Genomic DNA, 26,460 nt, shown 5'->3' on the forward strand with positions numbered 1-26,460 from the left:
CGATCTTGGCAGCCTTTTCCAACCTCAGGGATTCTGTGATTCTGCATCACTCTCTTCTCCCAGATAACAAGAAATGGGACAGTAGGAGATGGCTTTGAGTTGCACCAGGGGACATTTAGATTGGACATTAGGCAAAATTCCTTCACTGAATGGGTGGTTAGGCTCCAGAACAGGCTGCCCAAGAAAGCAGTGGAATCACCACCCTTGGTGATCAAAAGATGTGTAGTTATGGCATTTTGGGATGTGGTTTAGTGATGGACTTAGCAGTGCAGGATTAACAGTTCGACTTGATGGCCTTAGAGGTTCTTTTGCAACCTTAATGATTTTAAGATCAAAGAGCTGGAGATCTCAGAACTGGTTGTGCATCCCAGCATCCAACCTGACTTTGGAAGGTTTCTAAAACCAAGGAAACAATGAAGTGTGGCAGCCACTCCTTTCTCAACTCTCCTGCTACTCCTGCCCATTCTGGTCACCTTGACCAAGCTGGTCAAGTGCAAACATTCTTGGCCACAGGAAGGAGATGAAGGTGTTGCTCCTCGTCTGTGCAATGCCAGATCTTTGCCTCCAGGCTGTGCAAGAACCCAGTAGGAGCCTTTGCTCCTGGAAACAAGTCTATTCCCATGTCTGGAAGATCTGCTTGGTGTTTAGAAGAAAGTAAATGGACACTTTCTGGCCTCTTCGGAATGACTTTAACATCCCTTTTCAAGATTCAGAGGCCATATTAAACCTAGTATTCAGTGGAGTTCCTTAGCTTGTGAAGCCTTAAACACTTTTCCTAGGGTTTCTGCATAGTTATATAATTTTAGATTTCCACATCCCAAAGTGCAAAAAAAGATTTTAGCTTGACTACTTCTCCTCTTTTTTTCTTTTCTTTCTTTAAATGGATCTCATATCCTCCTTTCTGAGCATTTATCATTCTAATTGCCCTCAAGTCAATACTTAGCATTTTCCAATCAGTGAATCCTCTTTAAACTAAACATTCAGGATTCCTGTGGTGTAGAAGTTTCCTGTTTTTCACAGCTTAAGCTCTCCGGTACTTTTTGCTGCTGGTTAGGGCAAAGCTCATCTATTTAACTTACAATCTTCCTAGCAAAACTTGGGAAATTAAATGACTGAGGAGAGGAGGCAGAAGGGTAAATATAAGTAGGTAATTTGCATAGCTTGTTCATCCATCTGGCAAGCCTCTTGACCTGAGGTTTGCTGTAGTTTAGATTAGCTGGATTTTTCTTCTTTCTGTGACTTTTGCAGTTTTGGCAAAGTACTTCGGGAAAGAAAATAGTTGAAAGAGAAGCTTTCAATTGCTCTCTGGTAGTTAATCAGGAATGGCAGAGATGCCTTCTAACAGCACATGGTGTGGATGCTGTGTCCCCATTCTGCTCTTTGGAGCTTGGAGCTTGTTACATGGTTTCTGGCACTGTGCACAGAGGCCAGGTGATAAGGAGTGAGAGAGGTAGATGGGCTAAGGAGATAAATTTCATAAAATCCTATGGTTATATTCCCAAAGCCAGCTTTTGCTTTGTTCCAACTGAAGGTGTTATATTCTGGGTTTTCATACCCATGCTGCAGTCCCAGGATAAACTGCAATGATATATCTGAAGAAGAGTGCCTGAGTTGCAGAATCAAGAAAGTTGCTGGAAAGAAGAATGCTTTTACAAAACACCTAATTTAGTTGGAAAACCAGGTTTTTCTCTAAACCAGTTTGAAATGCAGTCTTCCAAAGAGCCCAGGGTGCATTCACAAATGAAGATCCAAAGGAAACAACTACCTGTGCTTTCAATGCCCTTCTCTGCCCAGACCCCTCAAAGGGACAAGCTCAGCCTGTCTGCACAGCCCAGTTACAAAGGGTGTAACTGATGCTTGTGTTGTGAACAGGACATGATTTTCAGACAGCAAAAATTCCTACTACCTTCCCACATGTCCTCACCAGCTGGGTGCTGTAAGAATCATGACCAGTTCAAAGGAGACTGTGCAGAATCAGACCAAAACCACCCTGGTGCTTACAAAAGCTCTGACAGCAACCCTGGTGCCTCCAGAATGACAGCCAGGGGATATTTTTCAGCACAGAAATTTTAGACGATAAATGGCTCCCTGAATCTATTCATCAGTGTGTCTGTCACACAAGCTAGCACTTATTGTCTAGCTGCAAAATCAACATTGACAGCATAATGCACCACCTTTTCCATGGGGGAAAAGTCCTGACATTTTAAACAACAGAGGTGCCAACACTCTGCCCTGCTTTACAGCTGGCAGGGGGTGACCAGGCAGTCAGTGTGCTATGCATGTGATAGAGGCTGCTGTGACAAAATCAGGGCTCAGTAAAAACCACTTTATTTTGTAGCTTCGTTTGTGTATGTGCATTGAACATATGGCTGGAACATGGTGTTTCAGGCTGGGTTAGCTAGAAAGTTGGCTTTCCAGACAAAGGAGATGTTTTGCCAAGCCCAGTTCCTTTGGGGCTTTTCCCCCTTATACAGGCTCTGTGCAGAGTAAAACTAGTGAAAAAGGCTGAAGTTCTCTCACTTTTTGTTAGACTAGTATACCACTTCTCAATGCTGTTAATCCCACTTTAGGAAAAAAATAGATGCTTTATTCAGAAAGATTTCCACTAAAATATATTTTGGGGAACACTGACTTACAGGCAAGTAAGATTTTTTTCTATATCCACATGATCTCTGAACAACTTTAACAGCTTTTAGGCCTGAACCCAAACATATCATCATCAGTTAAATCAGTTCTTTAAACAAAACAGACCTTAAGCTATCCCTTCTCTCTCTGCTTATTTGTAGCAGGTTATAGTTGTCATCTGTTGGTTATCTGTTTGCACAGAAAAATCATTAAAATACTGATGTTCCAATACAGAACCAGTAGGAAATATTGCTGTATTACATAAGGCATTTTACACAGAGATTTATACAGAGAAGGGAAATGGAGGGGTTTTTTTCAATGTCTATTTTCAAGAAGTGGAATTTCAGAAGTATCTTCAAGTCTTGGGTCTTATTTTTAATCATCAGTTAGTTTGCATTATGCAAAAATTATTCCATCCAGTGGGCCTGAAGTGACAGAGTAAAAAAAATAAAGGGAAAACTCAGTAAAGACTAGTCAGCACCCATTTCAGGAACATGATGGATGCTTAGAAGGAAGGCAACAGATTTCTTAATACAATGATATTAGGTCAATTTCTAAAATAAGTGCCAAGTGAGTTAAAGCTCAGAATATGTTCTTATGTTCAGTGCTAGACTACTTCAAATCTGGTCCAAGAATAATGCAGTCCTGAGCAATCTCACAGCTTCCAAAAGCAAAGAACAGCAAGCTTTTCATAACTGACCCTTAACTCATACAATAGGAAAAATCTGCTGCCTGTCACAAAGGATATAAGCTTTTGCAGCACTTTCAGAGTGATGGCATTTCCAGTCTATGGAGAGCGCTGGCAACCACCCAGAACAACCCTCCTTCTCTCAAGCCCTTGGCACCTGACCTCTGATCCAAGGGCAGCAGCTGTTACAGCACACTGGAAAAGAAAATGCCCAGGAGTCACAGTGTGCATATGGGGGACATGTAGGAATGAAGGTCAAAAGACCAGGGCAGACAAGTATTCCCTCTTATTGATCAGCCTCTCTGCTTACAATATACTTTGAACAGGAAGAGCACTTCATCTGCAGCAGAGACAAACATCAACAGCTGAGCCAGGCTCACTTGGCTTTGATGAAGTCAAACATCTTGATTCAAGGGAAGGCAAACATCTCCTAAGTCTCTTATGAAGCCCAGAAGAAGGGAAAAAGTCTACTTCCTTGATGAAAATGAAAATATTATTGGAGTCAGTCTACTGTGGATGGATAAAAGTGCAGGATCACAGGTTATAAAATTGATTTTGAAACCTGGCTTATTAGTCCAGCCTCTTGTCCTGGCCTAGATACCTATCTTGCCTTGACATCTCCTGGTTAAAATCCTTATAAGTACCTTATTTTCCATCACAAAAAAGAAAAAAGAAAAAGGGGGGAAAAAAGGATATTGTGAGGTTTATTTTGAAGTTGAATTACTGTCATCATGCCCAGTTCAGGAAAAAACATGTGTGGGAATAATGGAGTGTAGGTGCAATCAACTGTCTGAAGCCAAAGCTAGAGGCAAATCAGATCAGATCAGCACAGCCAGAGATGTGACAGGCTATAATTAACATTAGGTGATTACCTAGTTTCACTACTGATTTTTTTAACAGAACTTGAAATAAAAACAAAATTAAGAAGAATCCCACACTTCCCACCCCAAGTGGTCCCCATGTATCTTTTCTGCCCTGAGCTCAGAGCAGCAGCCAAGCCCTGGTGCCAGAGCTGGAGTGCAGCTCCAGCAGCTCCAGGCTCTTGGGGCTGTGTGCCTGTCAGCTGCTCAGGGCACCTGCTGATTTCCCCATGGATATTGCCAGCCTGATGTGTTTCCTTGTCCTCAGCACGGGGCAGCCTGGGACTTGAAGCCATCTTTGGCTCCCAAATGAACTATCAGCTGCAAAACACCTTTGATTTAAAGGGCAATCAGCATCTCTTTTTCAACATAGGGTTTTAGGGATATAGCCTGGAAATGGCTTGGCCCAGTTGGGTTTTTTAGCCCTTTGTTGAGTGCAAAGTTGTGCATATGCATAGTCTGCAGGGAGCTCAACCCCCTCTCTTTCTGGCCCGAACAGCTTCCTTCCCCCATAATCTCTCATTTCCCCCCTGAGCCTCGGCAGCAATATTCACAGCTTACACACTCTGGTGACAGAATATTTCTGAGGAGAACAAACAAGTGAATATTAGGGTTTTAGTACCAACAGATGCCTATTTTAATACTACAGACATCTGACTAAGAATACTCTGCTCCTGAGCTTTGGAATAGGCTTTGGAGGATGCAGACCTGTCCCTGTTGTCACCACCCATTTCCTCCAGGCAGACCTTCATGACCATCACTCCATCTCTGTAGTTCTTGACCTGGAGAGAAGAAGTCTGTTCTGGTGCCCTTCACCTCATCTCTGGTGTCAGCAGGACTTCCAAAGGAGGCTCGTGTCTCTGGGGTGCATTCCTGCTCCACATGTGCTGATCTGGAATGCTCAACTGATGTCAGAACCTCCCTTCACAGGCCATTAATGGGAGCTCTGGAAGAGCTCTCTGTTCTCTCTGGAAGAGCTCTCTGTTCTCTCTGGAACAGTGTCCAGGACTGAGGTGATCAGCACAGGATAGACAAAGCAGGCACTGACTGAATGGAAAAGCACCTTGTTCACTGCCTAGGTGTCACAAAGATGGGCTTCACCTCCAAGGGACCTGGCTGAGCCAACACAGAGCATGCTCAGCCTTCCCATTCCACGGGGGAGTCTCAGGGCTAGAGCTAGGATTGTGAGCACAGAGAGCAAGGAGCTCACTTTGGCAAGAGGGAGAGGTCAGCAGCTTTGGTGTGTGCTCTGACATTCAGGAGACAAATCTACCCTGCTTTGCCCCACAACTCTTTTGGAAGTCTCTGAAAAATTTACCACCACGGTCAGACAGCAGCCAGGCAAAGCCACCACACTTGTTCCCTAGGGAGGGGGAGCACAGCAGTGAGAGGGCAAAAGGACATCCAGGTTGTCCAACCTGGCAATGAAGTCTGTGAGATCCCTCTGAGTCTTTGAAGAGGCCCTCTTTTAGATTTCCTGCCCAGAAGAAGCAAAGGAATTCCTGGCAACACAAGCATATCGAGTTAGTTGTTTCCAGCTCCTCTCTGACTCAGGCCTCTGGGATGTTCATGGTTATGCATCTTGCAGGCCCTCTGCTCCTCACAGTCATGGATTCTGACCTGCTTCACCAAGATGTGCTGTTTTCAGAGCATAGATTATGTTTCTTATGTGTCTTTGTTGCCAAACACTCTCTTGTGCCTTTTGTCAAAACAACTGACAATGCCTGTGATCTCTCCTACACTTCATCAAAACAAGGAGCAACTTAACCAGATCATAACCTGGATCTCACCTTTTGCCATCATCTACAGCTCTGACTTCAGGGGGCACAAGATTTGGCCTATCAGACCCCATTTATTATTTCTTTCCCTTCCCTTCCCTTCCCTTCCCTTCCCTTCCCTTCCCTTCCCTTCCCTTCCCTTCCCTTCCCTTCCCTTCCCTTCCCTTCCCTTCCCATTTCTTTGGCCTCCTGCTCCTTAGATTAGAGAATGTCTTTGAGATTTCAGCTGGGACATGTTTTCAGCCCTAGCAAACCCTTGCTGCAACTTTATATATACTCCAAGTCATACCCCAACTTTCATTTCCATTTTAAACATAAGGCAGTGAAGCTTTCTGCCTCTGGTCATCCCAGCAAAGAAAATTTCTTCCCCTTTTTGTTCCTAACTCTGAGCAGGGAGATACCAAAGACCTTGCAGATGCATCTAACACATCTTTTTGCCCCCTTTAAATACAGCTTTTGTTTGGATTTTGTAAAACTGCTTTTATTTCTCATAACTAGAGTATTTCTGCTCAGAGAAACACTGCTTGAAGCTATCCCTGTACCCATTCAGACAGCCTCTTGCAAATTCAAATTCCAATGAAATTCGGAAAATTACTCATTCTGGGTTTTGCTTTTGATTTGCTGATGTCCTTCTCTACATTTTCACACTGTGTTTTCCAGATACAATCCATTAAGGATAGTCTTGTTTTCCCTGTAGCTTCCATCCCAGTTCTCCACAGCAGGGTACCGAGCTTGGACCACTTTTCCAAGCTCGTAATTTTTCAAGGCACAAGGTCAGGATGATCTAGGAGCCATTTAATTTCTCCCACTGGGATCTCTGATTCAGGGGTCCCGCAAGCCTTTCAGTATTCCTTGACCTTAGAAGTCTCACAGCTCTCCCAAATTACTATTAAAGGGCCTTCCTTTAAGGTTTTTTTTAAAGTTTTCTAAGGGACTTCAGGCATATCATTGTGCATACCAAGGCCAGCTTGTGGCAGTACCTGCAGGGTCAGTGCTTCCCCCAGGCCCAGGCATGAGAGCAGAGAAGATGCTCTGTGATCCAGCCTGGAAAGGAGTCATCTCTGCCTGGTAAATGGTAAAGGAGTGCTGCAATATGATAAGCAGAATGAAGAGACTTTTGTACATACCCACTATTTTTTTCAAAGGTGATGTGTCTGCAGTCACTTCTAATATGCAAGTTTTCACTTTGCAACTGCTGATGCTGTGGGGAATGCCACACAGCACATGTGACCATGAGTATAAGGCACGTATTTGTTTATTGTTAGACTCCCAAAGAGAAAGTCCTTCACACCTGCCTCAGTCTTAAAGGACAGAAAATCCTCATGCACTGTCACCAAGAGGGCGAACAAACTGCACCAGTGCTCACCAACAGGCTCAGGGTGCAAGAGGCAGCCCACAACAGGTCAAGAACACACTCCTGCTGCAGTGCCAGAGCTCCAGGGCAGAGCTGACCATCTCTTATGTCCTTCTCTGTAGTGATAAATTGACACTGAATCAAATTCACGTGGCTCTCAGAATCCGCAGACATCACGCTACTTTTTGAAAAATAGAAATTTCACCACCACAAAAGAAGCCTGAAAATGTTATACCCAGAGCACTGGCATCTGTGGGAGCAGAACTGTTTCTTCACATCGAGTAAACAAGTTTTTACACACCAAATTAATTCTTCGCTCCAGAGCTGGTCCCGGGGGCCAAAGCAACCCATGTTGCTGCTTGCTTGGTGCAAATGCAGCAGAGGCTTTGGCAAGGCTTCCCCACTCGAGTGCCTGAACTGGAGTGCTTGAAGGGATTCCATTTAAGGCAGAGCAGGGATTTCACGCTTTCCCTCTGGCTCCTCACACACAGCTCCTGCCTTTGAAGGCAGCCCCTCTTCCCACAGCCACAGTGGGAACAAAGCCTCGAGGTGCCAGCACGGCGCTCCTCAGGGACACAGCCTGAATCAGGAATGTGCTGCCAGGGCTGCAGGCAGAGGGAGGTCAGCGAGCTCAGCGTCCCTTTGAAGGCTCCCAGCACCTCAGGAAGGGGACCAGGAGCTGGCAACCAGCCAGTAAATGCCTGTGGAAATCACCATGAAACAACAGCCCAAAAGAGGTTTCCCCTCTAGGACAGGCCAAGAAATTACTTTGAATCCGGGCAATGGGTCTGGCTTTTCTTCCTGATGGGAGTGAAAGGACTGGAGGAGAAAGAAATCTGCAAAGGAATATAAGACTAGAGAAAATATCTGGACAAGAAGATCTTCTCCAGTAGATAGGAGACCAAGGTATGGAAAGTATGAGAAGACGGGAAGCTTATTGCTCCTGTCACACCATCCCTGCTTAGACTGGGAGTGGAGAATGAAAGAAAGGGCGTTTCCTTAAAAAATGTAATTGACTGAGACATAAATCAAGAGTCAATTCACTGGAGTAAATTAAGGTTGGCTGCTGTGAAGAGTGAGGAAGTGAAAACCTTTGGTTGGCTGCCCAAGGGAAGGGAGGAGAGGAGATAAGATATGAGGTAGGTGATGAAAGGGATGCAGAAGGATAGAAATGTGAACAGGTTAGAGTTGATAAAATATTGTGCTCTAGGTCCTACTTTTCCCATTCCAGTGGCTTGGAAGTGTGAGGCAGAGCTGACGAAACAGAGACACCAGGACCATTTTCAGTTATAAGCTTTTTCTTTTTTAGAATTCAAGCTTACACAGTTATCTATGCCCACTATATTCATAATTACATTTTAATATCTGCATACAAAAGCTATGTAAAAATTATTTTCTTCCCCAAATATACAAATTTTCTCTTTAGATAGTTTAAAACATTTGTGATCACAGATTTTTTTAATATATTTTAGGCTGAAAAAATATTACCAATCTAGCATAACTCTTAACACTGTTTGCAAAAAAATACATCATCCAAGGTACTTTGTTTTTTACTGTACGGTGTAATGTTTGCCTTACCCTCAGGGCATGAAACTGATATAAAAAAATAAACCAAATAAGCAAAACCCACAAACCTCATAGACAAAGTAGTAAGTCCTCCCAACCAACTTCAAAAAAACAAATAAACAACCCAAACCACCCTCCTCTTTAAAAAAATTATGAATGACTAATTTGATGTATTTATGAGCAAACTGAAATGGTAGAGTGCTAAGGAAGTAGGAAAAGAGAAAAAGAAATTACAGTATGTCAGCTAGTTCATGCCCTGATACTATCTTTACCAACATTAAATGTGTAATTAAATAAAGTGTCTTTTAATGTTTTACATTGTGCTCAGTAATTTACATAAATTTAATCCACACCTGGGTGCTGATGTAGATTTACATTTGATTGTCTTGTGCATAAACAAGGTTAGCTTTTAAAGAAGGTAAACTGTGCAATGGACAGTCACAAACAACTTATTACCTGCACAATATTGCTTTTTGAAGGCGACATCAGTCAATGTGGATACACACAAATAATGCATACTCTTTGCATTTGCTAACATCTATACTAAAACTTTGTGATAAGGCCAAACCTTTTTTTTATTTTGTTTTTAATTTTAAAGCAAAAATATACCATAGTAAAAAAAAAACAACAAAAAAACCAAAAACTTGCTCTCACAATTTTGAGTCTTTAAGTGGAAAATAAATCTCTATCACACTAGAATAAAATTCTCTCTATAAAATTTAAATACAGATCACTTCATTACTATATCAAAAGGAAACGTCTGGCAATCATTTCCAGATGATCACAATAACAAGACACATTAAGAGGTTCTTTCGCCTCTTCCTTTGTGAAAAGATAAATGTTGAACACTTTCAACTGCTCTCACAGTGAGAGGAAAACGTTCCTTGGTTGTGGATTTTGATTCTGTCAATGAAAAAGGTTTAGCCTTAGGAATGCTGGCTACATCTCAAAACCATAAGACTGATTTTTAAAATTTATGATTCATGCAGCAAGAAGTCAATATGACACATACAGATTAGAGTTCCATAGCATAAAAATACATCACTAGCAATGACATGCTCTGCTTGTGATTAACAGCCCTCTCTTGGCAGATTTCTGATATTAATGGTCTTTCTGGACAGTTTTTTTCCTCTTTCTGATACCTGCCTCTGAAGAAGCAAGCAGTCTGCTCAAGGATGATTTTGGACCTTGGAGGTCTAACTCTAATGTCTACATTTTGGCAGAATGTAAACAAAAATCATTATCACACACTATATATGTTATCATAAATATCACAACTTAACTGAGATTACACATGAAATGAGTATCTAAATGCACATGTTACTCAGGGCAATACCATGAATGGTGACAATCAGGTTTGACAGGAAAAACCCTCTGTGTAAGACCCACATGTAGACCACAAAGCAAATATGAGAGCCATGTGGCACCAGCAGAAACAAGACTCTGGACTGCACTGTAAAGCACAAGTTTGTTATTTCACTCAGAAGGCCAGTTACTACAAAGGGTGCTGACTGTGGCACTGGCATCTGGCATCTGCCACTGAGGTGGTCAGTCCAGGGGCTCAATGCCACAATGGCTTGAGACCACTGATATTTAAAAGTATGTCTTTGCAGAACTAAGGTCAGTTAGTTTTGCTCTCATGATCACATAAATCAGCAGTCACACTGAGGAAGTAAAGGAAGTCACACAAAGCAAGATTGGTAGGAGATCAGAGGCCGTTAGATGTCAGTACATCAAATCTGTCAAACTAAGAGCAGGGCTTTAGTTTTCAATTAAGGAATACTACTAACTCAGTCTGTAGTATCAGACTCCAACTTAACCTAAAAAGCTAGGAAAGTATGTTGATGTATGTCCTTACTGCTTAGGGCACTGCCAGAACTGTCCAAGTCAGTTGCCTGAGTTTAGGCACTTCAGTCCATCTGTAATCACCTAAGGAAGGAGGCCTGATTTTCTGAACCCTGACTAAACACAGCTCCAAACTGCATCTGCATTTTGGAACTAGAAGAGATGTGATGTTTCCTCTCCTGGGTCTCATCTGCAGCACAGTCAAAAGCTTGAATGCCTACTCAAGCTCACATTATGAAACAGGTAAGGTAATTGCACTGAATTCAGGAGCAGTTCCATGCTCAGATCCATGGCAGAACAGAGCTCCAGAAGACATGCACATTTCTCTTTTCTTTGCAAGCCATTGTGGGCACAGGTGCTGATGCCTAAGCTTGTTATATATTTTTCATTTATTTGTATCTTTGTAGATTTCTAATACATGGCTGTAGCTCCCAGTACTTTTCCTACCCCTTTTCCCCTACATTTTAGGACAAGCTAACCTTCTAATCCATATTATGCTACATTCCTGAAATATTATTTAGTCTTGCCTCTTAAGCCAAGAACATCTTATTTTCTCTTACCATGTATCCTAGACATAATAAATAGGGGGCTAGAAACCTGAGGGGGGAGGGCTCCAAATGGGGCAGAAGAAAAAGAGGGGATTACTTCATTAACTGCTCTTCTAATTGGGCAGTATTGTTAAATATGCCAATTTGTTAAACTTGTAACATTCTAGCAGTCTTGTATCACATGTGCATCTTGCCGTATTTGCACCTGGAGGCCTCAAATTGAAGACCTGCTTTTATACTCCTTCCTATATTAATATTGCCTCGAAAGTGTGTTGCTTTGTTTCTAGATTGTGAAGGCAGCAGTGAAAGTAAGGGATCGGCTGCTTTTCTGAGTTCCCTATCATATGCTATCAGTCCTCTATCAAGTCACCCCAAATCACCTACCCAAAGAGCTACTACTTTGTGACTCTTTGTCCCCAAGACAGTATTCTACAAGGAATTTGGATAGAGACTGATGTTGTTTTGACACATGCTTCAAGATGGAGCAAACACACCCAACAACAGAGGATGTTCAGCAAATATTTAAGAATGAATCTCCAATCATGTTCACTGCTACCTGCAAAAAAACTCCTAAACACCGCAATGTGTTTCATGTTTTGACAAAAAAACCTCTAAGTGATAACATTAGTGCTCATAGCTCATCACAGGTGCATACATTATCAAAGAACAGGGAGAACAAGATTCCACATCCCTAAAAACATGCCCAGTAGCACTCCAAATGCTTTATCAATTAAGTAGGGAAAGAGGGGTAGAAAGAATTTAACTCCTGACACACATATATTGTTTTCCATCTATAAGATAAAGTTTTCCTGAGTATCCTGTTTTTGTGAGGGGATAAGCATATAATATATGGGTTCAAATATGGGCCACAAGCTTTGAAAGTCAACACATCCCCTCTAACAATGCCCACAACTTGCTGGGCAAATGGGTCAATAAATAGCAGAGAAAGAAATTGGTACAAATCAATGCACAACATGAAATAATGTGGGGTATAACGAAGTGCAAAATATACGAACTAAGCCTCTGGTTCCCAGAAAGAATAGAAGGATGCTTTTGATGTGTAATACAAATTCAGAGAGTGGTTTAATACAGATTTATAAAACCCAGGGACAACATCCCTGAGTGGAGATGGATGACAGAGAGGAACCTCTACCTACAATGCCCTCATCTCTGGCCTCCAAACATTCCAGGACTGTGAGTGCTGGCTTGCAGACTTTGGCAGCAGGACATTTTGTCATTGCTCAGTTTGGTTCCTGCTAGTGCAGTTAGTGGAAATAAATTAAAAGAATCAAGAGAGCATCTAGCCAAATGAAACACAGACACCAGGGAGGGAGAACCCAGCTGATCCACACTCACACACACACAGGGGAGAGAGACAGAGAAAGGGAGAGAGAGAGAGGACAGAAGTATGAAAATATGTTTAAGACATCTGCTGAAGATTTGTAATTATATATATATAAAATTATATATATACGTGCATATAAACTTTATATATATATATATATTTATAAAACAAAGGATTGCTGCCAAGCAACACTATTTGTATTACTGGGGTAAAGCTGTACAGTCTTGAGTGTTGTCAATAACACAGTTGGTTTCTGTCCCATCTGAAGGTCACCCCACAAGTTTCATTCTCCTTGTCCTCATTCTGTGAGCCCTCATATCCCTGAATAACTCTGAGACACTGCTTGCTATCCTAACAGAGAGCCTTCTCCCTCAGAGTGATGGATTTCCCATATACCTCAGAAAAAGCAGAGCCCTCCACTCTCAGGAAAAGCACCCCAGAGGATCAAATTTCCCTCCTCACTCCAACAGACCTTCCAGTGAAGTTACCTGGAGTCCAAAATTAGTAACTGAAGATCTTAATATCTTATACACATGGAATAAAAAAGACTCAGTCCCTTTTAACACTCTGCATTATTTTAAGTACTTGATTTATGGGGTACATTTAAACTGCATCTGCTGGAACAAAGCTCAGAGAATGATGCGATCATGATGATGATGAAGATCCTAGATCATAGTGGTAATTTGTACAATAGAAACAACCATGATGACCAGAAAATTCCTACTACAAATCAGTCAGTTGTACCCTGCAAAAGGAGGTAACACAAGCCAGAATTGTCAGGGTCAAATTAACAATAGCTGTTTTAACTTGAAGGTCAATTAATTTTTCTGCCACTTCAATCCCTGTCTCCTATTTTCCAGGCAATGATGGGTGTGAGCTGGTGACCACGCAAATGCTGGTGAATGAGATTGGTCTGTTTGTATTTTCACTGTTAAGCTGTCAAAGCACTCACATCAAAGGACTGAAGAACAAATTGCAATAGTCACAAGTACCCGCATTAAAGGGATGTTTTCATCCATGTGTATACAATTGCCCCCCAGCAACCCCAAAAGAAAACCCAAACAAAAACCCAGCCCCATCTCAAGAAACAGAAGACCACGAAAGAAGAACAAACAGGTGAGAAGAGCTGGGCAACGGGATGAAATGACAGCCAGTAGTGCGACGGGGGTGCGGAGAACCGCTTCAGTCTCTCTAATCCTCAAACACTTCCAGGAACAATGGAGGGAACAGTTCTGTGGGGCACTCCACCTTCATGTGCAGGAAGCGGCTGGCATGGCAGGCTCCGATCATTCGCAGGTCTGTCACTTTCATCAGCAGTTTTGGCCAAAAGTGTGCAACATGGTGTTTTCTGTAATTAATGTAGTGTTCAAATGCCAGGAGGAAGCCCTCTTGACACTTTTCTATTCTCTCGACGCAAACAAGGCCTGGGCGGTCTGTAGATACAAAGCAGCAGAATTACCATTCTTACTTATTTGCTTTAGCAAATTCCTGATCATAAATTAGGAAAAATAGGACGCTTCTGTTGCTAGGAGAGAAAGGAGAAAGACCAGGGACATTTGGATCTGCTACAAACTTCTTTCACTCTGGCGTACTCACTTGTGAGTACTATCCCTGTTAAAACAGGAAGATAATCCTTTCTTCATCCTTTGCCTGCTTTGCTCAGTTAAGAGTGTAACTGTTTGGGAAAGGTTTCCTTACAATGACTAGAACAACAGATCCCTGATTTCAGCTAAGGCATCTATCTACATTTTTCTATAAAACAACTAATAAAGAAACAAAAAAAAAATTACTTGCCAGGTATCTAAGTTACAGTTCCTTTCTATCTGTTTTTCCAAAGCCTGACCAATGGTTAGATCATGCTCTGTTCCCAGGTGAGCTGCAAAGGAAACTGTTATGGAGCACCAAGGAACAACAAAGGCCAAAAATCTGTCTGTCTCAACTGGCACCCAGATGGGACTTGGGTCAGCCCCTTTCACAGGTCACTTCTCAGGAGACACTTCTGGGAAAGCAGGTGCTTTGAATTGACTTCTGAAAGCCCTGCTCCTGTATCACTGTGTAGGGACCTAAAAAGAAATCAAAATGTTTTGACTGGGAAGATGAAGTGCAGTGCTGTGATTAATGTGGAAACCGTTCTGTCTCAGATGCAGTTAATGCTTGTAAATCACTGTGTATTGTTATTCTGTGCCCAATCTTCAAAGCTGTCTTAAAACAAAATCTTGCCAAATCTGCCACTGCCCAAGAATGGAATTTCCTCTTTGGGCTGGCACAATCACTGGAAGCATATTTAAAAGCACACTCAAATTGAGAAGGTTAGAAACTCTTTGGAAATCTTATGAAGTAGTCTGTGCTGTTTCTGTATTATGACCAGCTGACAACGGTCCCAGTACAGGGAAACAGCACAGCTTGTAAATGTCCATCACGAAGCAGTGGTGCTGTTTATTTGTAAAACAAGAGGGTCAGACAAAACATATGAGACTGGTGGAAATGTGCATGAACCCCCCAGTGCATGACAGCACCCACGGGAAGACAGAACTTATCAAAAGGACCAGTGTTGCTAAATTAAACATTTTTCATTCAAGGCAAATTGGCTCAGAATGAGAACTGATTTCTTGTTGATGATCATCCCTGGCTCACCCCTTAGTGCCAAATTGAGCAAGGTGTATTACCAAAACCATTTTTATGTCCATCTCTCTGAACACCCTGAATTTTTCTCCTACTGCTCACCAAAATAAGTCTAAGCTGCACTGCAGCTTTGAGAGAAAATTTCTCCCACTTTACTCTTGTCAGCACTGCAAGATCTAACATCTTATTTCTTTTAAAAAGAGGCTTGTGACAAAGAACAAAGAGTTTCAAAATTATTGGAATCCCAATACATTTCTGTTCTCACCTGACGACATGAGCAGGACAGCCTGAAGAAGGGCAACCTCGGTGTCATCCAGATTAAATGAAGAAAGAGACATGCCCAGGTCAAAAATGGCATCAGACACTACACCAAGACCCCCATTTTTCAGCTGGCCCCTTGTCACCGCCATCTCCCCATTTAGTGTTAAAGTCTCACTCTCGGGGTCATAGCGAACTGCTGCTCGGAGGGACATGATCTCCATACAGCAGCCTTTCAGAAGGATGATCTGGTCTTCACATGGCAGCTGTGGAAATTATAAACAGCAAAGAAAAAGTCATGTTTGTTCAGGCTGAGTGGCTTTTACAACTACAATAAATCCACGAGCATGAAGTTGCAATTCACAGCCCAGGACACTGCCCTGCACAGTGCAGCTCCTATCCAAACATGCTGCTCACTGACTGCACTGCACAAACCTTCAGGATCTCCATTCCTGCCTTCAGGAACTGCCAGCAGGTTAACATTTCCAGGTTAGCATTCCCACACACCCTTAGGAAGTCTAGCAATGAGACAGCTGTAGGCTCCCTCATCTTACAACTTAGCACAGCAGAATAAACTATAACTGGGGCTGGTACAGACCTCAGCTATCCTGGTTAAGTTCACTACCAGTCACACATTTCTTACCTGACCAGAGGAAAAGAGAGACATTTGGGAGGATCTGTAAGAGTGGACTGTGTTTTAAATAAAAGGAATGAAATAGGTTTTTGTATCTAGAGGATATAGCTCAATTGGTGGGGCAGTAATTCTCACTGTCCATTTTAACAATGGAGAATTTATTAATCTCTACTTAATCTAGTAAGGCTGTTCTTCCCGAACTCCCTACATTATTGTTGGAGAGACAGAAAATCTGTGGTATAGCTACAGCTTTTATGCTAGTTCATAAGCTGTGATCTTCAGGGCATGTGTCTTTTCCATGACATTAACAAAGGTAAGCTGTCCAAATTGTTAGACGTAGGTTCTGTATTTACAAAGTATAACCAGGATGCTGCTACATGAGAAGAATGTGTTCTATAAAGCATGTATTCATGTTTTCATTGGCAATTGAATGATAACAAAACCCACCAAGATAATTTTGAGACTGTTCACATATGTGAACGGGAAGGGTCCCACATATGAAACAACAACACACTTCTACTTGGCTTGAAAGGAGGAAAAAAGCTATTAATTTTTGATTTATATAAAATTATTATATTTACCTGTTTTGCAATTCAAAATGAAACCCCCATGAACTATAGGTTTACATGGCAACAGTGTGCTTGCAAAGCAAGTACACTGATCTGGTGGGAAATGATGCAGAGTTACCTAATGCAAGTGGTAATCAGTTCCCTGTTAGAGAAGAGTTTTAAGAGCAAAGCTAACCATGGTAAGGAAAATGAGTTTAGTCATGCAGCTACTTTTCCAGCAATGCCAGCTTTAGGTGTGAAGCTGTTTGCTACACAAGAAAATTGACTCATCCTGTTCAGGGCAAAACAGTTTCCCTACAGATGACCCTCAGCTCAGCAGCAGTGTGGGGAAGACTGCCCAGGCACAGCAGCAGTCTCGCTACCCAATGACAATCCCACTGCTTGGCAGCTGAGACTGAAAGAGCGAAAGTAACAGAGTTTAAAAAAAAAGTTACAATGAGAATAGATGTGTAAGAGGAACCATGAGGAGATACTGGAATAAGCAATGGCAATTAAAAAAGGGACATGACAGAAAGGAAGAGAGAATAGAGAACAAAAAAAAATTAAAAAAACCCAAACCTCTAAAGAGAAAAAAAAAATAGTAGAAAAGAAACAGATAACAGTAGAGAAGACATTTTGTGATGCTTCAGCTGTTTTATTAGTGAGCCATGAAACTAATGAGGATTTTTCTTTCCACTTGATACTTTTTAAAACTTCTTTATGGTAATGGTGGTCTGACTATGCCTGTTCATCACCTGCTTTCCTAATTCTGAAGGCTACATGGCACACCTGTGACAGAAGATGCCTCCCATCTTCCAGAAGTGGGCTCAACAAATGTGACTGCCATGTGTTCTCCTTTCCTCTCTCTCCGCAGGCAGAAAAAGCACAAGGTAGGAACCTGAGGTGCTCACCTCTGCAGGACACATGTGCAATGCAGCACCATGGAACTGAGCTGAGCTGAGCTACCTCCAAAGGGTATTTACACAGCTTCACTGACTGTGGAACTGCTGTTGCCTTGACATTTAGAACTCACATCACACTTAGTACATGCTCCTCAATCTTCATCTTCTAGGCAGAAAGAAAAGCACGACAGAAACAATAGCAGAAATGCTGAGAAGTAATTGAAATTTTCCTTATACTTTGATTACTCTGGGATTGGATTCTTGAGGCAGGGGCCAATGGATGCATGCAAACTAAGCTGGGCACTCAGTGCTTTGCTGGCTTCTGTGTGTGTCCAAAGATGTTAAAAAGAAAGAAAAGTAGCCATGAAAATATAAGTGGCCATGGATGTTTCTTGTCATGTCCCTCTTTCACAGAGATTTACTACCTTCTCAGACAGCTTCTGGAATTAAGAAATGAGTTAATGTATAAATGCTCTGCAGGTCCTACAGAAAAAAGGAGGTTTTTTCTCATAAAACATCCACAGCCCACACAGTGTTGCTTCTAAGAAAAAGATATGGGCTAAAAATCACAACTGAAACAAAGTAAACAGGAAGGTGCCCCTTCAAAAAGGAGCAAACATTTGTCATTTTCTTCATGCTACAGCAAGTGCTAGACGACAACTCGGAGGACAGCTGTCCTACTCCTTTTGTTCATGAGGACTTGTCCCTCATCCTGCCATCAGTTCTTGCTGTATATGGACAGGTGTCAGGTTTACACAGTGGCTCAGGTGTAAACAAAGGCTGTCCAGCTGAGCCACATAATATACAGAGGTCATGCTCAGTGATGCCTTGACTTCTTCATCCAAGCTTCCTGCCTAGCTCTGACACAAGTGGGCCCATGGTAGCCAGGAGGGGTAGGAGATGTCAGACTGGCACTGAAGTGTGTGTCTGACTGGCAAAGCTTTCTAAATTAAAAAGACTACCTTGGTATGTCACTGCAACTTCCCACCAACAAATGCCAGATCAGAGGAGACAGATTCTCTCAGATGCTAAATGCTGCAGGGGCCTCATGATCTATGGACATATTCCTTGTATTTCAAAATCTTTATGCTTGGCTACTATTTCATGCTTCCTTGACTGATGGCTCCAATGCAAAGGCTGGCCAGGGTGAGATATTTACACTATGGTAACTATTTATATGTACCTTTCCTTGTTCTGTATGTGCCAGAGGACATATATAGCTCTCCCTGACTGACCTTATTGGAAAGCTGGCAGCCACAGTAGCGTAGAATCTTATTGGCTGCCTTACCCTTCCTTCCTGGAAGGGTGTTGACCTCAAAGGGTGCAATGGAAGATGTCCATGCTGATGGGAGGGGGGTTGGAACGGGATGATCTTTAAGGTCACTTCCAACCCAAACTATTCCGTGATTCTAGGATTCTATGATTCTATGAAAACTACTTAGATTATTAAGACTGAAATATTATTTCAGACTGCAGCTCTGATACCATTTTTTAAATTGGAAAAAAAAAATCAGCCATTGCATCTGGTCCTTCAATGAGAATGATACCTTGGTACAAATGAGATCAGTGTAAGGCCTCTGCATTCCTAATGTGCAACCAAGCCTCTGAGTCTATTTACTGTATATTTTACATGTATCTACCTGGAATGACAATCCATTACTTTCACAGACTCTTTTATGCACAGCCTCCCCGTTCAGGAAAAGCATGCCTAGGGAACCCAATGAGGCAAGTACCACTCCTGGATAGGGGTGCTTTCCTGAATTTGAAGACTTTTTCACTGTGTAGACCCAACTCTACAATACTGTACCTGCCAAGGAGCCAGAGGATACATGGGGAACTGTGTGCTGGAAGATTTTATTAAACATATCAATGAGGCTTTTAGACAGTATGTTTTTGTTCATTTGCTTTGTTCAAGGCCACCTCTAAAGACACTTCCGAGTTCCTAATGAACCAGATTAACAAACTCATGATTTCAGTAAACACAGGAAAAAGAAAACTCATGAAAATCCAGATGATTCTAGTCCCATCGATTTTGAGTGTCTTTAATTTTTTAATTTTAGACACATTGAATTTTTAAGTTCCATGCCAGAGTATTTTGAGTAGTTTTTAACAACAGGCATATAAATGAGGAGTGCAAGAAAGTCTTCTTACCTCACAAAACATAGGCAACTTTTTGGCAAAATCCACCACTCTTGTAATCGCTGGTGTGATAATTTTTGTAAACTGGCTGAAGGCTTCTAAATCCACTTTCCCACCTTCTGGTGCATTAACTATTGGTGCCTGCCCAATATCTTCTGGCTAAGGATATAAACAAAGATATTTAAAGGAACAACCTGTCTTAGAGCAACTATTTTATACTCTAGAAACATCCTGCTTGGTGACAGAAGATATGCTAAAATAAAAAGCAATGCTATTTGCTTTATAAGTAAAGTCCATTATGTCACAAAATGTGAATTTATTTGTAAGGCATTTGTGAAAGAGGTGACTGCACAGAGACATGGGTTACTGCTATGCTGCTACCCACCCTTTGTGGGCAGCTGCACTGTTGTGCACACACAGTTTCTTCCTTGTGTCTGTATCTGTGTATTTTTGGGGCACAGCACAGGCATCTTTTGCTTGAAAACATAGGCACATTGTTTCTTACTGGTGCTGAAAGCTCTCAAGTTTCTCTAAAAGCAAAGAGAGTTGAGGTGACACATTACCCCATAGAAGATGCTGCAAGCTTTGCAGAATTGGGTTCTTTCACTTACTCAAAGCTCTGAAAGTCTCCCCAGAACAGATTGCCAGATATCACAGGGCCCCAGGAAATTGCCAAGGCCAGTTTCTAAGAGGCTAAAACAATTTATGTGCCAGGCTAAAACAACTTTTGAGCAAGAATGGGCTAACCTAAAGGTGGCCTGGATAATGTAAACAGAATTTGAACTTGTCTGGGTAAAATTCTGGTTGAAAATCACCTGTTGCATGACTTCAGTTCAAGGCTTCCCCAAATGAGAAAAAAAAAATCATATTTTGAGGATTTCAATAGGGATATACATTGAAGTAGCTTCAAGCAGAATCTGTAAAGAGTGCTTCTGCTTTCCAACTGCACTTGAAATTATTCACCTAGTTTTTATGCAGCTGGTCAATGCTACCATGTATTTTAAAAACAGGCATATCAAAGCTGCTTTGTTAAGAGTGGCTTTTCAATTAAAAAATGCCTACCAACAGCCACACAGAGGTTTCATTCTGTTCACATTAAAGTCAAAGACTAGATAAAATCCAGAGTAGTAGACCTTTAAGACCAATGGCCTCATGACATTTATATAAGACACTTAAACAGGGGAGGTGATGTCTGTAATAAAAACTTGTGTTCAACCACTTTTTAAAAGAAACACATCCTAAAAGATCCTTCTACAGCTCTGTCACCAATCTGAATCCAAATCTAACTTCTTACAAGAAAAAACTCAGCAATGTGTTAATAAAACAAGCACCAACTGTAAAGGAACAATGAAGAGGACTGGGCTCAATTATCTGATGGTTTCTACTAAAAAATTCAAATAAACTCATTTCTAGGCTGTCTCCCTCCCTGAATCCTGGGTAAGTAAACCACATTGTCTGTGTGCTCATGATAAACAACCTTCATCACTTCCAAGCAAGAAGACCAAATGCTTAAACCCACGCAAACCATTGTTATGGGAGAAAGAAAAAGCACAGCATTTTCTTGGGAAAGGCAAAAGAAGTCAGGACAGCCAGCTAAAGCTAACACACTGGAGGAGAGCCCTTGCCACCTAACTCAACAGGAGAAGAGGTCCAGACCTCAATGAAATTCCTGTTGTCAAAGAACCAGCCTCAGCTGCATAAGAACAGACCCACAGCTCCTGGGGCAGGCTGTCAGCTTCTCCGGCTCTTCAACTGGTCATTCCCAGCCCCAACCTCAAGCTCTCCATGCTTTATCCCAAACCAGGTGCTACCCAAAGAACAGCACTCCTGTCTAAGCAACCAAAAGTACTACTGCAGCTGCCTCTTGATCTGCTCAAACCAGCACTGCAAACCTTGCTCTGCAACACCCCTGCAAAGTGCTCTCTTGCTTCTTGCCAGTGATGACTGGCTGTGGTTTCCTGACTGTACACTACTATGAACATGAGCCATTCATATAGAAATTTAGATGGTGTCACTGGAATTAAAAAAGGCCCCAGTATTATAAAGGAGATCAGCTGCTTTGAATACATAATTTCTCTTAGGAATTCAACAGTGAGTTGAAATTCCCATGGAGAATAACACAGCAGGAGCCCAGGCTTGCAAAAGATGAGTGTGCTCTCTCTGACTTGGTATATACAGACTGTTAAAGACCCCTGTGTATTCCTGAAATGCAGACTCAAATCCCTCTTTTGTGCTTTATAAGCATTTTGCATTCTAGATTTATTTCCTTTAAATATCTATTTAGAAAAATCAAGTAAGTCCTTTTTTAAGTTTAAGCATCACAAATCACCATTTATTTTCTGACCCTTAATTATAGGATGAAAACGTAAGTTGTTTTGTGGGCTGTGATCCCAAAGGTATAGTGTATGTATCATCCTGTTCTCACTGAAATTAAATTTCTTTGCCTAATTTATTTTCATTGACATATTCACCATTAACCAAAAGAGGAAAAACCCGTGAGTTATTAACTGAAAATACCATCTTTCATCTAGAACTTTATATTGTTTTAACACTTTCAATATGTTTTATGATAAAGACAACTATCCCTAGACAGAATATACTAAAAAAGATACCGTATGCATTATAGACTGCTGCTGTTCTTAATCAGGAATGAAACAAATTTTCTACTTTTTCTTATCATAGCACAGTGAAAGTACCCAGCTGAGGAAACTTTAACATGCTGTTTATCTTTTGAGTACATGGTCTGATCAAACACTGAGTTTCAGGCAAGAAAAAGCAAGTAATAACTATGTAAAATCATCTTGCTTCCATAAACATCAATACACTGGCAGATAAAATCTCTTTGGGATTGCAACGCTGGGAAGGCACTGCAGAAGAAAGAACAGAACCTGGCTCCAAGAGCAGTGTACAAGGCTATAGCCCTTACCAGAAATTTCCTTTTCTGCTTCCAGTGGCTTCCTTGTGCATTGGTGGCCACGTGTGCTTCCGTAACAATTTTGATGAGCTCCCATTCCTCATCAGTTGGCTCTGGTTTGTGTCCGATGGTTTTCTGCAGCTCTTCCCGACGTCTCTTCTCTCGATTTTCTTCTATCAGCTTCCTCTTTGCCAACCTCTTGCTGTCATCCAACACCACTAGCAGGGGAAAAAACATACCAAAATGTCAGGAAGCTCTTAAGGCTGTCAGAACTTTGGTCTTTTCTGTTGGGAAAGATGCACTCCTGTTTTCTTTAAAATTGTATCAGCATGCTCACACTCACTACTCTGAAGTGTGGAACATGTTCTTGGAAGCCAGCAGAAAGTAACATGGATTGAAGAAAGTGGGAGCACTTATTCTCAGAAGGCTCAGCTACTTGAAGCATGACACAATAAGATCAACTTGCCTTTGGCTCTTTCCCTAATCCCCACAAGTGGTTACACAGTGTTCCTGTAGAGCCCCATTACTTCCCATGACTCCAGACACACAGGCCTCAGGGCCACTCTGCTCACCACTTCACTGGTATCCAGCCCCTCTCCTGAAGCTATACCTGGCTACAGTGAAATTGTCTCCTTTACTCTATTTCCCTCTAGACAAAGGCATTGTTATACATTACATAACAATGAAAATACTAAGTTAGACTATTTTTCTGTTGTTTGCTGGGCCTGTTTTTCTGTAGGTTCTTCTGCAAAGGATTATACTGGCAACAACCATGAAAGCACAAGGGGATTTATGTAACTTCTGGGGGTTTTATGGGAGTTCATCCCATTTGTACTAATTGAAGTTTTTGGTGTAAATCACTGTGCAATGTCAGGAAAATAAGAACCCTAAGGGTTAATCTTACAGCCATATTTTCTAGTTCTTTAGAATGAGAGTCGAAATCTTTGCAGCAGATAACTTCTTCAGGGCTAAAAATAAAACAAACAACTGCAGGATGACTCATACAATGACATTCAATTTCACATCCTCCAGAATTTTCTAAACAAGATGTTTTTATCTCAAGCGAAGTGTCCATCCAGATGCATTTCTCCCTCCTCTCCTCCAAAGAATGAACATTCCTACTGTTACTCAGCTTGGTAAGGCCAGCACAAGGTACAGGCTGATGAAGGATAAACAAAAAATTACAGCCCTATGAAAGTGGCTTAATGCAATGAGTGCAATTCCCTGGTACAAGTTATTAAAGCCAGAAAAGTGCTGGCAGCTCTACTTTACTTTAACAGTCTTCATCAATCAACATACTTTAAGCAAACACAGACACACACACACAAAAAAAAAAGATAAAAGAAAGAAAACCAGGAAAATATACTTACAATCTGTTGCCATGCCAACAAAGATACATTTTTTGAAGCGACATTCCTGGCACTGATTTCTTGTTACTTTGTCTATCACACATTTTCCTTCATATTTACAAGAATAGGTTGGATGGAGGTTCTTCTGAATGGTTCTTCTAAAAAAACCCTAAGTGCAATAAATAAATACATTGGAAAGCATTAGCACTGAGCCATTTTTAAAAATTGGGAGCTGCTTTGGTTTGTTAGGCATGTACCTAAGTATGCAACATAACACACTTCATTTCCCTGAAGCTCTCAAAGCTCTCAAACCAGTTTTATAGTGTATGGCATTTCTCTTGATTTTCCTTAAAAATTAAAAACATATAGACATCTTAGGTAAGTAAAGGTGCAAGTGATGCTGTCTTGAGGTACAAATACTGTGTACATGCCTTCTTGTATTCTTATGTTTTACTGTGTTAAATTTTCTTGTATATGAAGTAGTTTGTTTTGAGCCCCTTTCCAAACTCTGTAATCATTTTGAAGGCTATTAAAAGGCATACAAATAGTTTTAATTAAAGAGCAGCTTCTGCAAATAATAAGAATAGTGGTGTGTTTGTACTATTAAAGGATTAAGAACAAATAGTTCTACTCCTTTCTTTCTATAAAAGCCAAATAACCAACCAACAAACCAACCAAATCTGGGCAAGACAAAGATTTTGCAAATACCGTCTACACAATATTTGAGTTTGATTCTAAACAGTGGATCCACAATTTATAAATTATTTGTATTTCTGAGATGCAGATTTAATTTGTATTTACCACAGAATTAAAAAAGCCCCATCACCACCAAAGACTCCTCTCTATATCTATCTAGCTATCCAGCTAGCTAGCTAGCTATTTTATCATAATACAGAGCTATATTGCAAATTAAAACAGATCCTAAGACCATATGACCTAACGCAATTCCAATTAATTCACTCATTTATACACCCCATAAAGCCTGGCTGTAGGCAAGGAAGTCAGATAAAGTTTATCTCTGAACATTATGGACATAATCCTCATATTAATTCCAACATGGCTTTTCTCATTGACTTTTGCAAGGGCTGGATAAACTCCCGAAGACTGCAAGATATGAACAAGATAGGCTGTAAAGCAAGAAATTTAGACTTCATTCTAATTTCAAGTTTCACCATTATTTGAGACTGTCTACTTTCAGCAATGCAGCTCGGGATCACCTTGACACAGAGAACACACTGACACCTTGGTCCTGTTTGACGAAGGCTGCTGAGAATGGCTTTGGTTTCAGTCAAAACAATGGCAAAATTCAAGTGAGATTTTACCTAATGAATAGTCTCTTCAGTTGGGATTTTATCTAATGAATAGTCTCTTCACTTCAGTAGGCGAAAGGTCTGTTTTTAAATCATGTTAGATAACACCCAGTAAAATCTTACAGCAGTGCACAATTTCTTTTAACACAGAATGTTGAATTAACATGTACAGATAAGTCTGTATTTCAGCTTGTACTCCTAAGTCCTGTGAAGACAATAAAGAGCCTTGTCCTCATTAGAGTTTTATCTTACAAGATTCAGTTCAAACTAAGAGTACAACTCTTTCTTCCTTAATTACATTAAGATCTGAAATGTTAATTAAACTGAGCAGCATACAGCTTGTGTGTGAGCCTTTGCAAGACTGAGACCAGTTGTGTTGAGATAAAATCCAGGCAAGATATCCTTATGCAGGATTTGGAAAAACTCTCAAACTCTCATCTCCCAAATGACTGGTTTTGGTTCCATTCTCAACCCTGTGAAGAATTTGTAGAGACAGGATCTGCTCCTCTCCTCCCTGAACACCTAAGATGGCTGTGGACAGCCAGGGTCACAGCGTTAACAACAGTTGCAGCAAGAGATGGAAAAATCTCTAATGAATCTCAGCGAGTGAGGTTTTCCAAACCTTGCATGGGATTTAACATAGCTGTAGCTTTACAATGGCAAGGCTCTCCATCACCTGTGTTGGGACAGCCCATTTCACCTTCTCATTTCTTTGCATTTCTCAGAAACTTTTTGCAAAAAATCTTCTTTGCCCATTTCTAGATACGTGTTAAAGAAGCTGCTCTCTGTATCTGTCCAAACACTTCATCACAGAAGTGTTATTTTCATCAATAAAATAAAGCACATTGTATTGTTACACAGCAATTCTTCCTAAACTCCTTTACAACACACCTATATAGCAGTCAATGCAATGGGTGAAGTCTGGAAAAACCTTTCAGTGATGCTGGAACTCACTGTTCATGTATTTGTGTTTAAATTCTCACAATTTACTCTTCAGAAATCATGTGTGAGGATGCTTTGTTCACGAATGCACGTGCCAAAGCAAATCTTTGGCTGTCAGCCCTGATTATTCTTGTTACAAAATTAAAGTGGCTTTGAGTGGAAGGAATGAGTAAACATTAAATTAATAGAAAATTGATGAATATATATATTGTGCATTGATAATACATATAACT

General features: G+C 41.1%; 1 protein-coding gene across 24 annotated transcripts in view; it reads right to left on the reverse strand.

Annotated features, from left to right (window-relative positions):
- Positions 1-8,585: 8,585 nt before the first annotated feature.
- THRB (thyroid hormone receptor beta) overlaps positions 8,586-26,460 on the reverse strand; it is a 170,615-nt gene continuing 152,740 nt past the window's right edge. For 23 of the 24 annotated variants that reach the window (XM_085051112.1, XM_085051111.1, XM_085051101.1 and 20 more), the window contains 5 exons: positions 23,997-24,144; positions 22,639-22,844; positions 19,725-19,871; positions 15,497-15,755; positions 8,586-14,042 (listed from right to left, as the gene is read on the reverse strand). In XM_085051112.1, the coding sequence (XP_084907238.1) occupies positions 13,801-14,042; positions 15,497-15,755; positions 19,725-19,871; positions 22,639-22,844; positions 23,997-24,144 (1,002 nt within the window). In that variant the 3' untranslated portion in view covers positions 8,586-13,800. The remainder of the gene's footprint in view (positions 14,043-15,496; positions 15,756-19,724; positions 19,872-22,638; positions 22,845-23,996; positions 24,145-26,460) is intronic. The other variant, XM_085051097.1, reaches the window with a different exon arrangement.

This window comes from Lichenostomus cassidix, chromosome 2 (assembly GCF_008360975.1).
Source record: "Lichenostomus cassidix isolate B80296 chromosome 2, HeHo_3.0, whole genome shotgun sequence".
NCBI lineage: Eukaryota > Metazoa > Chordata > Aves > Passeriformes > Meliphagidae > Lichenostomus > Lichenostomus cassidix.